The sequence below is a fragment of the Camelus dromedarius genome, chromosome 16 (genome assembly GCF_036321535.1).
Source record: "Camelus dromedarius isolate mCamDro1 chromosome 16, mCamDro1.pat, whole genome shotgun sequence".
Classification (NCBI taxonomy): domain Eukaryota; kingdom Metazoa; phylum Chordata; class Mammalia; order Artiodactyla; family Camelidae; genus Camelus; species Camelus dromedarius.
The window spans coordinates 51,394,234-51,413,185 of NC_087451.1; the positions used below are offsets into that span (position 1 = coordinate 51,394,234).

The 18,952-nt window shown below is 46.7% G+C and overlaps 1 protein-coding gene across 1 annotated transcript; it reads left to right on the top strand.

Annotated features, from left to right (window-relative positions):
- The first annotated feature begins 16,755 nt into the window (after positions 1–16,755).
- Positions 16,756–18,720, top strand: LOC105088228 (C-C motif chemokine 2). The gene is made up of 3 exons (XM_010979035.3): positions 16,756–16,914; positions 17,722–17,839; positions 18,220–18,720. The coding sequence occupies exons 1-3, from the start codon at positions 16,839–16,841 to the stop codon at positions 18,323–18,325; spliced, it is 300 nt and encodes a 99-aa protein (XP_010977337.1). The 5' UTR covers positions 16,756–16,838; the 3' UTR covers positions 18,326–18,720.
- Positions 18,721–18,952: the final 232 nt, after the last annotated feature.

Here is an 18,952-nt window from a genome sequence, read left to right on the forward strand (position 1 = left end):
CCCCATCCAGCGCCAGGTCAGAGCTCTGGAAGATGAAGCTGGGGAGAGGGGAGCTGGGGCTGGCAAGCACAATCTTCAGCATTACAGGCTTGGCTGGCGAGGTCTGGGTTCATCAGTCAGGGGGGACCAGAGCTAGCTGGAGGCAAGCTCCAGGTTATGGTGACCAGCTGCTTCTGCTGTACATGTGACATGTCTGAGTCAGAGTGATGTGCCCAGACAGGTCTGCACCAGTGTCAGAAGGCTAAATGGAGCTGTCACGGGTGTCACCTATTAAAATTGTGTCACAGAAAGACCACACAAATAGGAGTCAGAAGCCCTAGGCTCTGATTTCAGCTGATTGTATTACCTTGAACAAGTCACTTCACCTCCCTAGACATCAGTTTTCTCATTTGCAAAAGGGCAGGGATGGGTACCATCTCTTAGCTCATAGGCTATTGGGAGCATTAAAAGTGAGCTTTAGATAACCAACAAGGCCCCACTGTATAGCACAGGGAACTATATTCAATAATATCTTGCAATAACCTATAATGGAAAAGAATCTAAAAAATTATACATATATATATATATACACACACACACACATATATGCATATATATAAAACCAGACCTCTTTGCTGTACACCTGTATTGTGAATAACACAATATTGTAAATCAATAATACTGCAATTAAAAAAAAAGATTAAAAATGAGCTTCACCAATGCAGGAACCATGCCTGTTTAATGAGTCAGTGTAGAACCAGTATCTGCCCTATGGTAAGTTCTAACTATCTCTATGAATTAATATGTAAAGTGTCCAGGAGAAATGTCACACATATTGCAGGTTCTTGGAAATGGTAGGTCTGATGGTAACAGTCACTCCCTCTCCCACAAGCACTGGCACTTTTCTGCCATGAGGATGAACCATGGCAGGACAGCAATGAGGGAAGCCACTTGAGTTCAGTGATTCTCCATGGATTCCAAGAGACTTAAACATGGGCAGAGATGTGGGTCCCAGTACTCCAGTGCAGCAAGGCACTTATGTATAGGGCTGGTTCTCCAAGTTCCGGCTTTGCTCTTTTGCCCCTGAGTGGGAAGAGCAGAAAGGTTCTGGACTGAAACCCTGCCCGAGAAGCAGAGAGAGAGGAACACCGACCCGTAAGAGGGAAAGGTCAAATGGTTCATTCTTCTTCTCTCGAAACCCACCCAAGGACCTCTGCTACAGGCAAAAGCCACAGGAAAGCATGTGGATTTTCCCAATTACAGTGACTAAGCCGCTCTTGCTTTATGCAGCAACTGGGGGCTTGAAAGTGACCTATTTGTTCTCCAGAAAAATAGACCCAGACACATTCCTGCTTTCTGAGCTCCAGCCACCCACGAGGGTGACCAAGTTGGCTGCATTTTGCAAGTCTCTTTGGAGAAGAGGATAAATAGCTTCTTTCTTTGAAATGTCCCCCTGTGTTCATTCAATAGAACATGATTAAGCACTTTCTTTGTCCAGGCATCATCTACATATTAGGAATCCAGGGACACACAGATAAATGAGGGAGACAGGTGAAACCAATAATTGCAACAGAGTAGATAAATAATTGTTTGGAGTGAACACTGATGCTACAGAAATGTAGAAGAAAGGCATCGTTTCCAACTTTGGCTTCCAGGAGGAAAGGGCCTCTGAGGTGGGTTTTGTAGGATGAGTAGAAGTTGGTTTGGTAAAGAAGGGTTAAGATTCTCCAGGAAGAGGAAACAGCTTATATACTAAGACCCAGAAGTGTGCCCTTGGTGGAGGAGAAGGTGAGGTGAGGTTCCTGCAAACCGCTTGGTCTTTCTGGCCTTATAATAATCAGGGTATTGGAAGCAGGAGAGTGGAGTTGAAACGAGATAGAGGAAAGGGCCAAGCCATGACCAAACTCCAGGCAGGTATACCAAGGGACTCAGAGTTTAGCCTCAGGACAAGGGGGAGCCTTAAAAGGATCCTCAGCAGGGAAGAGACACAATTGAATTGGCATTTCAGGCCTTTGGCATCAGGGTGGAGGATGGATTAGAGGTGTGAGGTTGTGGGCAAGGAGTGCAGCTGGGAGCCTTGGGGTATCCAGGAAAAGTGTTTGCAGTACCAGAAGAGCAATGCCAATTATGATGAGGAGGAGAAAGCTGGACTTGAAGTATAAAGTAGATCCAAGAGCCTGAGGTGACTTCTAGTTTTCTGTGCAATCTACTGAACCAAAATTCAACACCTTGGGATCATGTTTTCTCAATTCCCAGCATCCTAAGCAGACTAGATCTTTGATGAAACATTGTTGAAGGAGAGGGGATGAATGAGTGAGTGGAAAAACAAATGAATGAATAAAATCTTCCACTCAAAGCTGTCTCAGGCTAGCATCACTGCTACCTAAGGAACACGAGTTCTCTCTTCTTGTCTTATGTTCTCTCTAGGGACACTGGAGACCCCGAAGGGCTGAGGGTGACGGGAAACTTCAGTCAGCTCAGAGGAGAAAGACCCTGCCTTCTCTCAGAAAGACCCGGCTGGAGTCAGTGGAGAGAGAGAGAGCTCTGGGAAGGAAGTGGGGTCCTGTCTGCCATCCTGGCCTTGACCATCTGCCTGTAGGAGCCCCCAGGGCACAACTGGGGATGCCTCCATGGAGCTGGGGCCTGGGCATGGGAGGCAAGGCTGGGGCAGTGAGAGGTGCCCTGAATTTCTGATCCAGCCACTTAATCACTGAACGTCAATATAGGTGACTTCACAAGGTTGCTGTAAGGCTCTAAAGAGGTAGAGCTGTTGAAGGTGCTTGTTACAGAAAAACTTCATTATTATGATTTTCTGTGTGAGAGCAGTATGGCAAAAAAGCCCACATTCAGAGCTTTGATTCTATTGTTTTCTATCTATTGTTTGCTATCTATGTGGCCCTGGCCATGGTGTTTCACTTCTCCGAACCTTAGGGTTCCAGCTGTAAAATGGGAAAATAGAGTGTCTCTTAGAGCAGGCTGATGTAGAGACCAGAAATGAGAGACAGTATACAAATGAGCTGAATCAACTGTAAAATGCAACAGACCTCTAAGGGATTGTAATTGTCATGACAGTAATCACAATGGGAAAGGTGACTTGAGGATGCCTTTTCTTTGGGAACAGACCATCTGGTGGCCTTAAAGAGTTCTTCACTTTGTGAGCACTGAGGGGAGCAGGCGGTGACCTGGCAGCTTTGGGGCAGGCATGTAAATGACCAACGGTCCATGCCTCAATTTCCTTCATCAAGGATTCAGAGAGCTGAGACCCCATCTGCAAAGAGCTCTGTGGCCAGCATATGACCTCTTCTAGTCATCACCTTCAAGTTTAAGGGTATGAAGTAGGAATGGCTACAAGAGATTTATCCAGAATCCATGCTTGGAGGTTTTGCAAAACACCTTACCAGAGGCCCCCTAATGCTCCAAGAACTTTGTGGTAAAGGAGAGACTTCTTCCCAGAAAAAGAATCAGAGACCTAAGTTTCAGTCCAAGTCCTGGTCACTAATTTGCTGTGTGACCTTGGGCAAGTCATTGCTTTCTCTGTGCTTTAGGAGCCTCAATCTGCAAAATGTGGTGTGGGTGCCATGATCTCTTTGGTGTCTTCCCATTCTCAACCTAGACATGCAATGCCCAAGTCAACCCACCCTCTTACCTGTGGCTGGTACCCACTGGTGGAAGGATGGTCTCTTGAGCTGACAGGGCATTAGTAACCCTGAGCTCTGGTCACCTTGGAGAAAACACCACCAGCAAAGGTTGTGGATCTGGAGTCAGAGTTGCCTTTTGTCTTCCACGATGGCCCAGCTAAGAACCCAGCAGCTCCCAGCAAGGTGGAAGACCTGTTTTGTTTTGCAAGATGCAACTAATGGATGAGGGAAGGGCTTTCTGACTTTATTTTTCCTAGAAAGTCTAGAAAGTAATATCACCCCTGGAAAAATCAGTGTCATCCTTCAAAATGGGATGTGTGATGAGACCAAAACTGCCAGTTTAGATGATGATGAGTCCCAAGGAACTGGAAATGAAATTAGAGAAGGAACAATGGAGAACTAGAAAACACAACTGTAAGAAAAAATAAACTGCAGAAGCTGATGACCAGAAAGAGAACTAGAGTCTTGATGTTTGGCCCAGAACCGTGAAGATAAGAACTACATTGCAAAATATGTCCGAGAAACAGGAGTCAGGAGGATGTGGTTTGGGCCCAGATGTAAGAGCAGACCCCACTGCAAACCACACGAGATTCAAATTTGGGTATCCAGACCTACTTTCTTGCCCAGATGCCCAGCAAAGCAGTATTGGAGAGTCCTAACTGGGTGGGTCATAGATGCAAAAGACCTGTTTTCTAATCCTTGTTCCACCACCTTCTTGCAGTTGACTTTGGCAGGTCATGTGACCTCTCTGTTTGATGGTGTGATTGTCCCTGACCTGCCCGTCCTGCAGAGTTCTTACAGGTATAGAGTGAAATGATACTAATGCTGGGTCTGTGGGCAGGAAGCCCAGCAACCCATCCAATGGGGAATTTCCAGAACTGAGATATTTCCTTCCTCTGCAGCTGCCTCCAAAGTGAAGAAGTAACAGGACAAACGAAACTCAGAATTGTAAAAAGCATGAAAGATTCCTCATTTCCCTTCTGCTGATGAGGGCCCACGATAGCCAAACACTCAGGCAAGGTAATAAAGTGTGTCAGTGGGAGGCGTGAGTCTGCTGGGTGGATGCCCAAGGTAGCCTAGACCCTAGTCAAAATACAATCAAAATACAGATTCCCCCCCCCCCCAGATTTTGACCCTTTTATTTAGTTGAGAATTTAACTATCCCCAGGCTCTCCATTCATTCAGCAAACATGTGCCTAATATAGAATCCATGTCCAGTTAATTAATCCCTTCCTAGGCATTTAATTACTGCTTGTTAAATGAATGGTGAATGAATGAATGGATGCCAGACCGTGTTCTAGGTGCTGACTTAGAGTCAAAGAAGAACAGGTAGATCCTGACTACCTTTGCTCAAGTGTGGTGCAGAAGACACACATATGAATGACCAAAATACAGGATGCAATCAAGGGTTGTAAAAAGGAAAGTATAATGTCTTAAGAGAACACAGAGGATCATGTATCTGAAGGAGTCTGGGAAGACTTCTTGGAGAAGGTCTGGCTACTTGTCCAAGCAGAAGAAAAAAAATGCATACAAGGGCCATGTTCCAGGAAAGATGAACCAACTGGTGTCACTACAGCCTGGGGCATTGGAAAGGACTGATACATGAGACATGGCTTCAAAGGTATGAAGGGCCCAGTCATGCCTCTTGATGGCCGTTCAAAGGCCATCAGGTAGATAAGGAGAGCTGCTGAAATCTTTTCAGCAGATCAGGTTGGTGGTTTGGGATAGATACCTTTGCCATCAGGACAAAGGATGGACTGGATGGCAGTTTCTCTTGGCAGAAAATCACATTAAACTGTTTTAATAGAACTTAGCCTGAGGCAGGGTTATTTGGGACAAAGAAGAGGAGGTAAATGCAAGAGATGCTTCAGAAGTGGAACAAATGGATCTTAGCGACCAACTGGATGTGAAAGAATGTGGAGAGGAAAAAATCTAAGGATCAATCTCCGCTTCCTAGGTTGGCCAGCTGGGTGAGTGGGCCATGGGAATTCTCGGTGGGGAAAGCAGATCTGGGAATAGCATGGTGATTCCAGGGACCTGGAATGGTGAATCCAGGGATCAGGATTGATCTGCGTTCCTAGCACTCCGGCCCCGGCAGGGTGGTTGCACACAGCAATGGCATTAAGGGATGGTTTGGGGAACTTTAAAACCCCTCCTCAAAAATCCTCCATAGACTCACTGTCTGAAGCCACCCCAAATGAATAAACTAAGGGAAAATGGTGCCTCTTGGGCAAATACAGCCTCCACACCAGTCCTTTACCCCCATCTTCCAACCACACTGATTCCCCAAGGCCTCTGCAGGTAGAAATTCTGCATCTGCCACTGTGCTTATTACATCTTGGCTGAAAGAAGACAAGAAAGGAGGAAGAGAGGGCAGGAAAGGAGAGATGCAGAGAGGGGAAGATAAACTTGCTGAAGTTGAGTGGCATCCAGGTAAATGCCCAGTGGGCAGCTAGAAACACAAGTCTAGAGCTTATCTAAAGAGTAGTGAGCTGGATTACAAAACATAAATGTGGGAGGCCATGGGAAAAAGAGTCTAGACCCAGGGTAACAGATTCAACTGTAATAGGAGCCAGGCAGATAGGGTAAGTGAGTGAAGGAAACAAGCAATAGATAACAGAGAAATTGTGGGGGGGAGGGAAGGGAAAATTTGGTGAACCTGTGAACACACGCTTCATCCAAAGGGACAGCTGCCACTCTGCTCCCACAGATCATTGCCATGTGAGGATGTGAGCTCAGTGCTGCCAATTTTGATTCTATCAATACGGATCAGATGCCCAAATTTCTAATTGCAAGATCTCCCCATTTTAAATGTTAGCAATTAATTTTTTTTTAAATCACTGTACAAGACTAACAGAACAAATCTCCAGGCTAGAAGCAGGTAATGGGCCACCAGCCTACAAACTTTTGTGAAGAGTGGGAATTCAAGTACGACTCTTTAGAGAAGAAAAATTTTTAGGGATGGATAGAAAAGAGGAACCTGTGAATGCAAGGTAAAAAAAAAAAAAAAAAAAAAAAAAAGACAAAGCCAAGGGTAATGGGAGAAAAGAACAGAGTCCCAGACACAAAAGGAGGGCAGGATTTCCTGAAAGAGGGAGTGGTAGACAGTGCGAACTTGGCAGTGGTTTTGCATTGGATCAGAGTTATGAAGAATTTCTTTTATTAAGTAATGAGGAGGCCACTGATGGGACCATAAGAATTCAGTTGAGCAACAGATATAGAAAGGAAATGGAAACTGTTAAGGAATTAACTGTTGAATTAATTGAGAGTGTAGAGGCTACACGTAGAGATCAATCATTCAAGAGTTTTTGCCATGAAAAGAAAGAAAAGAGGAGTGGCTAGAGGAAGACAGAATTAAGGGAAATGCTTTTTTTTTTTTTTTAACAAAGAAGAAGACTTGAGCATGTTGGTTGGGTGAAAGGAAAAGAAGATTGGAAGGAAGGAGACAGAAAAGGCACAGAGTTAATGGAGAATGTCAGTTTCTGGAAAAGGCTGCAGGAGATCAAGGACATGGTGACCCTCAATAAGAGAGACCAGCCCTTCTTCTAAGGCAGGAGAGAAGAGGCTGTAATAACATGGAGATGGAATTAAGTTTTGACTGGGGCCTGGAGGCAAGCATTGAGGAAATGCTTGTCTCCTGGTCTCTGCTTTCACTGGGGTGTATGCTGTCTTCTGAGAGCACGGAAGCCTGAGGCTGGAGAGGAGATGGCAGGGAGTGGTGGAGGTTTGGAGCACCACCGTGGAGCAGGAGCAGGGCAGAGAGGAATAACTAGGGATCCGTGAAACCACTGCTGGCACAGCCATCGAGGAGAACGAGACGTCCAGCAAGCCTGACAGCCTGGGAGTGGCCGGGGGTTAGGGGCCTGACCAGCGGACCTGGGTTTGGACACTGGCAAGTGGGGAGACAGAACGGTAGAAATGAGAGAATCAGCGTGATGGTGAGAGTGTGACCCACATCAGGCTGGACTGGAGAAGAAAGGAAGCCAGGTAGGAGCGGAGGGACCTGGAGGAGCTGACACAGATAGAGAGTTGCTCAAGGGGAAGGAAGTGGCAGGCTGTGGTCAAAGAAATGGATTACTAAGTCGAACACCATGAAATGGAGAAGTTCAGGGAGATGACAAAGTCCAGAGAATGCCATGGGGCGGGGGCTGAAATGATGTGGTGATGAAGCCATTCGAAGAGGGACCCAGGGCACATTAGAGAACATCCCTATTAGTTGATTCACATCCCCTAACCTTTTCCTTCCCTTCCACCTCCTCACCAAGCCTTTCACTTACACAGAGGACAGAGGTGATCTTGAAATGCGAGCTTTAGGATGAAGAGAAAGGAAAATGACCAGGAGAAGGAAAGGACGATTGGAGCAAAAAGAGGACTGGCCTTGGAATGGGAACATATGGACATCAACCCCAGTATTTCCACCTCCCAGACCCCTTGTCCTTCAGCAAGTTAACTTCCAAGCCTCAATTTCCCCATCTATGAAATGGGGATGAGGATCTCAGCCTCACCCACAGTTCAGTGCTCCTATTAGACTCACGTGGTTTAATGAATCGTAAAGCACACATCATGAACTGCACACAAGTTCTAGAAGGCATTCAGTAAATACTTAAAATTAATGTTTGTCACAGTCATGAAATCAGAATTGTGTAACGGGCTATTGGTACATCCTAACTGCACTGGGAGTGGAGTGGGGAAAAGAAAGTAGGCACGTGATGGGCTGGAGCAGTGAAGTGTCCACGATAAAGCAATTATGTGCTTGTAACTGACATGATCTTTTTTGTTATCTCAAGGCATGAGTGGTTTATATCTCTTTTACTATATTCGGTTAATCTCTGGAGCCCCAAGTTGTCCAGATTAGGAGGAAACGTAATAGTTTATGCTTAAGGGCCCCCTCCCAACCTCCTCATATTGTCCAAGAGCCTTGGGGACATATTTGGTCCAGCTGATAAGTCCTACTGCTAAATTTCAAGCAAAGTGAGAGTTGGGTGATCTGACTCACCGATCAGTGGTCAGGGCTCTTGGCTGCCACTGATTTCATCACTGTCCCTGAGGGTGACTGGATAGCTGACCCCCCACCACCCAAAGCTGTTCCCTGCTCCTTGCTCTAACCATGCCACCTCTAGTCTTGGCCACGGCGCCATCCTTGGGCTCCCAAGGTTGCAGTTATAATCAGTTTAAACTCGCAGGTTTGGCCACTGCCCTCAAAGCATGACCAGTGCATCCACATGGAGGGTTCCAGAAGGTTTTCCCACCTCAGCCCTTACTCCCTGACTTCTCAGCCCAGACTTGGAACTCAGGCCACCAATCCACTTGGAATCTCTTCAGACTTTTGGAAAGTGTCTAATAATTTTGGACTCAAAAGAAAGGGTCTCAACTCCTCTCCTCTTAGGAGGTCCCTGGGTCCTTTTGCAAATGTCTGTTTGGTCCATTTCTTTCCCTGTGTCCAGCTTTGCATAGCAAGGGGTTGTTCGGAGGGGCAGCCTTTCTCTTTGGCCACCAAAGCTTCTTTCCTCTCTTCCTTCAGGAAAATGAATGCCTCTTTACAATGAGTGGCTGCTTCTACTGCCTCAGTCAAATTTCTCTAAACAAAGAAGTGTTTCTCCTACAGAAAAAAAAAAAAATAGCTGGCAGTCTCGCTGGAAAATTAAGATCCGAGATCAGGCACTTTCCACAACACACACACACACACACACAGACACAGCTTGTCTGTACGATTTATGAATGCACTAAAATCCTGGGAAACTTTCTTTTCCCCATTTTAATTTAAGCAGGGCTAGAATTCCCAACTCTGTGATCTCTCTGGCACCTTCCAGCTCTGGTTTCCCTGAATTCATTCACTCCTCACATATTTGTGGCTCCCCTGATGCTAGGTGCTAACACGAGGGATGCAGGACAAGCATCCCTGCCCGTGATGGTCCAGCTCCTCCTGCCTGCCTTCCATTCCCACCCATTATAAACAGCCCCGAGGAGAACCACGGAAAGTTCTCTCAGCACCCTGGCTATATTTTTGAGCAATAAACAAGTTGCAGAGTTGAGTTATTTAATAATGCTTTATGTTTAAGTCCTTGCCTCTAAGTCAGAAGAGTTGTGTGTGCTTTGCAAAACCATTTCCCCCATCTTTTCCCTCTCCCCTGGGCAAATACCTTCTGCCTCCTCATTCAGGCTCTCTCTCTCTCTGACACCAATTTATAGTAAACACCGAAAGAGATTTTGAATGTAGCCAGTGCTTTGTAACCTGGGGCTCCATCAGTGAGCCAGCTGAAACTATTAACAAAGAAGCTTTTCTGGGCAGTTGAAGTTTCCCTTTTTCGGAAGGCAACATTTTGCAACCCACAAGAAGAAACAGACCAACCACAAAATGGGATCCAATGGGCCCCTGAAAATCACCCTCTGGTAGTGCCCCATGCACTGTCCCCCCGAGCCCTGCCACTATCTCCTCCCCCAAATAGAAGAAGTGGGGAACTCGGAAAACCAAAACTCTTGCTTCTCTACTCATTTCCCTGTCTGATATTAAATCATCCCAGAGATCAGATATCCAGGGGAAATGATTCAAGATTCTTGGGTCCATTGGTTCAAACAATATTTACTGAGAACCCATTAGATAAAACACACTGTACCAGGTGCTGGGATCTGGCCTGGACAAGGGCCTTGAGGCGGGATGGAGCACAGAGAGTTCTAGAAACGGAGGGTGAGTCTGGGGTCGACATGAGGTTTAGAGGCAGACAAGGGCCCATCGGAATGTGAACTTTCAGCCAGAGCTGGTTGCTGTGTGAGGAGCTGGTACCCTAACTTGATTTGGGGGCTGCTTCTCTCTGACCCTTAGTTTTTGTCAGCCCCTGAAGGCTCTCTCTCTGTCCACATGCAGAAGAGAAAACTGATGAAAAAGAGCCTAGAAAATCCAGATGGACTGCCCAGTAGAGTTTAGATGCCTGTTCACTTTCATAGCAAGAACTGAGAGTGGAGGCTTGGGCTGTGCATCGGGGGCCACCCGGGAATGGTCAGGTACCCCAACTCTGCTTGAGCCTGTAGCCTGCTCGGGCCCTTAGAGTGACACAGCTCTTTCCATACTGCTTACAAAGCACCTTTGGCTTATTATTTCCTATGAGTCTTATGACAATGTTAGAAATAGCCGTCTTACTAATCATACTTCACAGAAGACCCAGAGAGGTCAAGTGAGTTGTGCAAGGCCACACAGCTAGAGAGAAACAGAGCCAGGCCTCTGGCCTTAGTGTTCTGACATCACCTGGGGCTCTGCTCATAAGTCAAGGTTCCCTCTTCATCCCCACACTTCCCTTCCTCTTTCTCTCTCTCCCTTTTTTCCTTCTCTCTTTCCTGCCTGTGCCTTTTTCCTGTTAGTGCCACCCAGCCTGGCTGGCACAGCCCCTACTCCACGTACCCGACGCTTCAGCCTAGGGGTGCCCAAACACAGGCCGGAAGTCACCTGTGGGTAGAGTGGAGGTAAGGAGGAGAGCTTAAGAAAAAATACAGCTTTAAGTAGGAAAATTACACATTGTGATTCCACAGGTCAACGGTGAAGGCCAGAATGCTCTGTTTTTTATAGGTTCGATAGTATTTAAGGATTTGGAGGTCACGGATGCCTTTACTAGCCTGACGGCAGCTACTGGACCCTCTGCCCAGAAAAACATACAATCACAAAAACATGGAAGATAATTCCAGATGGTTCTTGAAGCCTAGCTGAGAACCACAGACAAGAACCCTGGTCTAGACCAAATGAACTGCTCACGTCTCCCACCCCAACCACAGTTTCCCCTTCTGAGCACTTTTAAGGTTCTCTTAATGGGACCTGGGACCAGTCTCAACAGCCTCACCTGGGAACTGATTAGAAACACAGGATCTTGGACCCACTCAAGACCTACAGAATCAGAATTTGCACTTTAACAAGATCCCAAAGGGGTGCACACACACTTAGAATCTGTGGTCTCTATAAGTTTGCCCCCAAATGCACCCCTCCTCCATCCAATAATCAATCACCCACGGTTCAAAACCTGTCAACCCTCAAGCCCATCTTAAAAGTGCCACCAGGAAGCCTTCCTGAGCCCCTTAGCTGGGTCTCTCCCAGCTCCGTGTCCCTCTGGTTACTGCAGTGATTCTGTGGGTCACTTGTATTTCCCTCAGGGGACCCCAGCAATGGGTGTTAAAACAAAGATTCAATCAAAGGCTGTCAAAGCAATGTTTCTCTCTCCCTACTCCGCCCAGTCTTCATGATCTGCTTCCCTGCGATGGCCCCCAGGCCAGCATCCCCGCAGAAGTGCCGCAGATGTGCTTGCCAGTCCCTTTGACACTGCTCAGGCCACCCTGGGCCACACAATCCCAAGTAAGGAACTGTGCTACCCTTGGTGACAGTCTGTCGAGGGAGCAGAAGCAGGTCTTACACTGCTGTTAACCATAACGGTTTTCATAGACTTGACCCCCTTGCTCACAGGAGCTGCCTCACTGTAGGGCTCAGGTGCTGGTCCCCAGTCTAAGTGACAAGTCCCCACTCCCCCCCCACCCTAGGCCTCTGCAGGTGAATCTTCCCTTTCTTTCCCCATAGGCTATCCCCACCTTCCCCCTCCCCAATATCCTTGGCTCTTTCAGGCGAATAGACCTGGGGCAGATCCACCCAGAACACAGGAAATGCCCAGGTGCCAGAAACCTAAGGTGAGCACAGCTCAGGTTTATTTATAAGCTCAGCCCTATTCCCCATGGATATTTAGTCATCTCTTCTGGAATGCAGGCTGTGTGTCTGGTTCACTTTTCCCTCCCTCCCCCCTCGCCCGACCCCCAGTCCCCTACCTGGTACTCCACACAGAGTAGACGCTAGCTGTATGGGTGTTACATCAAGGCGATAGCGCAGTATCTGAGGACAGGGGGTACACTGAGGGCCAGAGATGAACAAACCCCTACAAACTCTTGCTGTTAGTCTTCCCCATCACCTTGGGCCCGTCACAGCCTCCTTCCTGGTCTGAGTTTCCCTATCTGTGAAACAGGAAAATGATCTTGAAGGTCCTGTTTTCATCTGACATTCTGTACAAGAAGGAATGGATTTTTCATCATTGAAAGGAAAGGGCTCTCAGAAGTGGGGTCCCAGGAAAATAGGATCTGGGCTCCCTAGAGCTGAGACTAATGTGGAGGAGAATGGACAGGAACAGCTGGAGGAGAGGCCTGGAGAGGTGTCTAGGAGGGACCTCGTGCGTGCAAACAAAGCTTACTGTGTGTCTCACTCCAAGGCTGAGCCGGGGGAGCACCAGCAACGAAGGCAAGGGGGTCCCAAGCTCGACGCAGAGGGGAAGCAAGCGAACCGGGGAAGGGGCCGAGGCAGGGAACCAGGGGCTGGCTGCTGATATTTCTAGAAAGCTCACTCACTCTTGGTTCCTCTTTCCTTTACCCCTGACACTGAGTGGGAGTCTGGGGTAAGGATCAAAGCCCACGTGGAGGATCTTGATTGCAGTGGGGACAGCTCACTGAAAGGAAGGAAGAAAGGATTACTCACCAAGAGGAATTTTTCCATTCCTTATCTATACGTGGATGGGGAGGGGTCCCCAGTGGGACTAGGGATTCTGGGGAACAGAGAACCTTGACTCTGCCGCCTCCCGACATCCTCCCCAGGACTTTCCCTTGCAGGCCCTCAAGCAGAGGCCCAACCCAGATCTTGCGCTGGGATGTTCCCAGCACAGCCCCACGTGAGACGTCCCTGGCTCCAGGCCCAGCATCTGGAATGCAGGCTCCAGCCAAAGGCATTCTACTCCAAGGAATCTGGGAACTTCCAGAGCTGCCTCAGAGTGGGAATTTCCATTTATTTCTCTCACTCTATGACTGACCCTTCAGCTGGGGAGAGCAGCCCTTCTTGACAGAGCAGAAGTGGGAGGGAGATGGATAACATCTTCCGGAAGACTCTCTCTTCTGATTCATACTTTCACCTGTGATCTGTTCATTGTTTGACACTTGCAGTGACCAAGTCACTTTCCAAAAATGGTGACCCCTTCCTGAAGTAGAGATAAAGCTTCAAACACTCAGAAGTCTGTCTAAAAACTCAGAAAAACCAGAAAACTTCTCTGCGGGACTACTGTGACCAAGGGTCAGCTGACCTCACTCTGTAACTATTTCCTTACATAAAAAGAGAATGTGCGACAGGATCTCTACAGGTCCTCTGGTTCTAGGAGACTAGGAGTGGTAACAATGTGGCTGAACCAGGAGAGAGTAAAGATCTCAATGCCTTTAACCTGGTTAACCTAGACAACCCCGAGGAATGACTGGATTCCAGGAAGAAATGGGATGTAACAGAATGCAATCCTCCTGGAAGATCTCTTTTTTTTTTTTTTTAACATTTTTTATTGATTTATAATCATTTTACAATGTTGTATCAAATTCCAGTGTAGAGCACAATTTTTCAGTTATACATGAACATATACATATTCATTGTCACTTTTTTTCTCTGTGAGCTACCATAAGATCTTGTGTATATTTCCCTGTGCTATATAATCTTGTTTATCTATTGTACAATTTTGAAATCCCATCTATCCCTTCCCACCCTCCGCCCCCTTGGCAACACAAGTTTGTATTCTATGTCTATGAGTCTGTTTCTGTTTTGTAGTCATGCTTTGTTTGTTTGTTTTTTATTTTGTTTTTTTTTTAGAATCCACATATGAGCGACCTCATATGGTATTTTTCTTTCTCTTTCTGGCTTACTTCACTTAGAATGACATTCTCCAGGAGCATCCATGTTGCTGCAAATGGCATTATGTTGTCGGTTTTTATGGCTGAGTAGTATTCCATTGTATAAATATACCACCTCTTCTTTATCCAGTCACCTGTTGATGGACATTTAGGCTGTCTCCATGTCTTGGCTATTGTAAATAGTGCTGCTATGAACATTGGGGTGCAGGTGTCATCCTGAAGTAGGGTTCCTTCTGGATATATGCCCAAGAGCAGGCTTCCTGGGTCATATGGTAAGTCTATTCCTAGTCTTTTGAGGAATCTCCATACTGTTTCTCCTGGAAGATCTCTTAAGCCTAACAGATCCTCCAAGGACAATTTACTAGGTTAGAGAGGAATTTCCATCCATTAATCTGAGGGAAAACATCTTAGAAGTTAAGGTGAGATGATGTGGGAAGACATACATGAAGTTACACAATCTCCATTCCTGAAAATACTTGACTCATTCAGTAAGAACTGATTGAGCCATTGGCAGAGCACTGAGCCAAACAGAGAGATTTCAGCCCAAGTCGGGGGGGGGGGGCAGTGAGGGTGGGGATTGGAAAGATTCAGGTGGAATACAATTCAGGCTCCAAGAGAGATGCAAGCAAAGCCGTGCCCAAGTCAATTTGTTCTCTTCTGTCTTTTTAGAATTACACCCGAGTCCAGAATGGTCTCTCCATTGATTCTCTCCTCTCAGATTCTCTAAGAAAGCAATATCCATCCTGAGACATTAAGCCTGGTACCTGGAAGTAGGGATTCTGGAGTCTGAGTGTCTTGGGTGGGAATCTCAGCCTCACCTGCGATTACCTGTGAGATCCTAGGCAAGTAACTTGATTTCGGTTTCAGTGTAAGGTGAGTGGGGTTGTGGGGAGGACTGATGAGATGATACTGAAAATCAGCCCAGCACAGTGCCTGGTTCTGGGGAAGCACTCAACAGTGCCACCTGTCTCTCTTCTTTGCCATTACAATCACTATGGAACAGATGCAGTTGTCTGTTCAATATAACCCTCTTCTTATTATAAGTGTAGTGACTGGCAGATGTTTCTTCCCCAAAGCTCCATGTACTATATAGACATTGTCTCAAAGTTGCTTTAAGAAAGAAGGGTCACCAGAGCCTTCCATGTCCCCTGGGCAAAGGCAAAGCAAGTGCAGAAGCATGAGGCAGTGGAATGGGGGAGGCGAGACCTGAATTCTAGGCTCAGCATAGCCACCAACATGCCTCAAGGAGCCCTATGGTATTTGTTAAAGAAAAGAGTTCACGGAAATGAATATGAAGGTCTTTTAGGTCTCGTGACGCATTCTGGGGTTTCAGAGGAAATCCAAGGCAGTGCTACATTGTGCAGGCAGGCATTCTAATTCCAGAATACTGTTCCTCTGCTCACTCATGCTCCCTGGGAGTTCAGAAAGAAGCTGGGATCACAGTCACCACAGCAGGGGACTGGCATCTTGCCAATCACTGCCAGCTGGGCTAGCCACAGGTTCCAAATCCCAAAACGACTTAGCCACAAGGAAGATTTCTCGACGCCCCATTCGGTGCTTGCTAGTTTGGCAGATTCTGAGGACACCCAGACTTATGACCAGGTATATATGGAAGACGTATGAACATTTCATCCCGAAGTATGTCATAGTGGTGACCACACAGAGGCAGGGTTCTGCTTGGCAGAACTCAGGCAGGTTACTTAGCTCCTCTGTGCCTTGCTAATCTGATCTATAGAATGGGAATAAATAATAGCTGCTAGATGGAGCTGGAGAATGGAAAGATTTGGCCTTTGTAAAGGGCTTAGAATATTCCTGGGACAGAGCAGCACTATATGAGTATTACACAGAAATTTCTTTTGCAGCATTGCAGGATCTAGATGGCTTCTTCCAAGTCTTAAACCCAATGATTCTAGAATTCACTTTTATAGTTAAAAAAACCAAACGCTATAGTCCTACTAAGTTTCAATTGTTTGACCATCCTACATTTTAAAGAGCAAGTGGATTTCCTACACTGGTGGGGAGCCTGCCAAGACTTCAGGGTCCCTTCCAGGCTTGAAAATCCCTTGGACTGTTGCCTGAAGGTGGGCCAGGAGGGAGCCCAGAGATGTTTTCATCGCCCTTGTGACCTCTGTTTCCCTTGCTTCCTTTGTTTTCCGCAGAGTTTTCATTTCAGAGAAAGTGGAATCCTTAAGAATAAACCGTTTGGTTTACGTCTGTGGTCCCTCAGGATATAACTGTACCCCTCCCATCCCTACCCCTTCATTCCTTTTTATCTCAGCAGCAAATGGAAACAGTGCCCAGTCCTGACCCACTGCTTCCCTCTCCTACTTCCTGGAAACCTCCAGCTGCTACATTTGCTCAGCACATTCAAGATTTCATTTCGTCATTCATTCAAGATGATGCTGCCCTGGGCCAACCTCTCTACCATTGCTCCACCCTCTTGGCTTTCAATAAAAGGCAGGCAGAGCCACTGGAAGAGCAGAGGGACTGAAACCAATCCAGAAACCAACAGCTCTCACGCTGAAGCTCGAATCCTCAGCCTCTAACATGAAGATCTCTGCAGGGCTCCTGTGTCTGCTGCTCGCAGCAGCCGCCTTCAGCACCCAAGTGCTGGCTCAGCCAGGTAAGCCTCCCCTCCTTCCCTCTGAAGCACATCACCCCATCTCTGGGTCAGATGGGCCATCAGAGCAGAAGGGTTACCCCCACTCTCGCTTTAACCACTGCTTTGACAAGACCGGGAAAGATTGGGAAAATCAGAGAGGGCCAGGAGTGAGCCTGTCACACAGCTGCTCCCAGGCAGAGCCTGGGTGAGAATTCCATCCGTGGACACCACATCCGGCTCCTTCCAGGACTCCAGCTCTGGACACGTGCCCCCCGTGCAGTTACTGTACCAGCTCCTTTCAGGTTTGCTGAGGACTGGGGTATCAAAAAGAAGGAGCCACTGGTGGTGGGTGTGCAGAGTATTTCCAAATACTGTGGAGGACAGAGGAGGAGACCCAGAATCTGGACTCCAGACTCCAGAGATTCAGTTTTGCAGAGGCAGTGGGTATCAGGGAAACTCACAACCAAGCACAGATTTCTTGGAGCATAAAGGGGACTCATAGTTGGGGTCCCCGATCTGATCTTCCCCGACCCTGATAATTTGGATAATTAGATTCTCCTAATAGCACTCCCAGAAGTTATCTGGTTTAACATCTCTCCCTTTCCTCTCTTCATTGTCAATGCCAAATGCCCATTTTAGAGCTTAGGAAACTGAGTCCGTATGATAATCTGGCTCTGAGGCAGAGGCAAAAGTACTAGGATTTAATGGGTTCTGCCTCCACTCCTGACTCCAATTTGCCCTCTCCTTACTACTTTTCTCTGCTTTAATTGAGATCAGAAAGAACCTAGTCCATCCTAAAGTGCTTTTTCTTTGTGGTTCTGTTTCCAGATGCAATTAATTCCCCCGTCACCTGCTGCTATACACTCACCGGTAAGAAGATCCCCATGCAGAAGCTGATGAGCTATACAAGAGTCACCAGCAGCAAGTGTCCCAAAGAAGCTGTGATGTGAGTTGAGCACACCAGCCCTCCATGGTCCAGTTCTTCCTCGGGGAGCAAGGGGCAAGCCTCACAAATGTAGAGTCAGAGAGTTACACCATCTAATCTAGTATCCAAAGGTGCCCGATGGGAAAACTGCAGCCACAAGGGAAAAAGTGAACCCAACACCACTCTCCATCTGAGTGCTTACTCAGACCATCCCAGTTTCTTCAGCTGAAAGTCAGCATGACTTCAACTGGGAAATCTATAGGGTCAGCTTGCCCTGGGTTCCCTCCTTCCACCTGCCTCCTCCTCAAGTTCCCATGGCAGCTTCCTGAGGCAAATAGGCTGCATTGCTAGGCTGAAATCTCATTGGAACTCCATCTAACTGTACCCTCTCTTCTCCACAGCTTCAAGACCACACGGGCCAAGGAGATCTGTGCTGACCCCGAGCAGAAGTGGGTCCAGGATTACATGAATTACCTGGACAAGAAAAACCAAATTTCAAAGCCTTGAACGCTCAATCCATGACCCAAGAATCTGAAGACAATGTATTCCCTTCTAGCTTTCCCTAAATGCCCTCTGATATTATTTTATTATAATTTTAAAGAGTATGAACTTTGTTTATTGATATGAAACAGGAGGCCTTAAGTAATGTTAATCTTATTTAAGTTATTGATGTTTTAAGTTTATCTTCCATGAATACTAATTGTTTTTTTTTTATGGAGACTTGGGCAAATTGCTTTCTTCTGTGAATCCCAATTCCACCCCTGAAATGGGGGGAGGGTCCTTGCAAGGATGATTAATGGAAAACCTTTCAGTTCTCAATTCTAAATCATTGCTAAAAATGCTATTGTGAAAATGTATATTATGTAACTATTGAAAAAAATATATTTTTCTACAAAACCTGACTTTTGGTGTTTTCTTGAAGGAAACTTAAAAGCTGAGTATAATCTTGGTGATGGGGGAGAGCATGGTTTCAGAGGGTGGGGCTCATGTTTTGGAAGAATAAGGATGTGAACTGGCTCTGGTCTTTTCCAGCAGGTGAGCTCATCTGTATGCCTACAGAAGAATTTCTAAGGCAGGACCGTTTCATCATTACCACTCCAGTCCCTGACACCACCTGCCCAGATCCCAACTTCC

Bases quoted from the DNA above. Each gene is read 5' to 3' on its own strand.
- LOC105088228 (XM_010979035.3), top strand. From the start codon at position 16,839: ATGAAGATCTCTGCAGGGCTCCTGTGTCTGCTGCTCGCAGCAGCCGCC. The intron at 16,915-17,721 runs GTAAGCCTCCCC...TTCTGTTTCCAG, and splicing joins CCAAGTGCTGGCTCAGCCAG to ATGCAATTAATTCCCCCGTC. The intron at 17,840-18,219 runs GTGAGTTGAGCA...TCTTCTCCACAG, and splicing joins TGTCCCAAAGAAGCTGTGAT to CTTCAAGACCACACGGGCCA.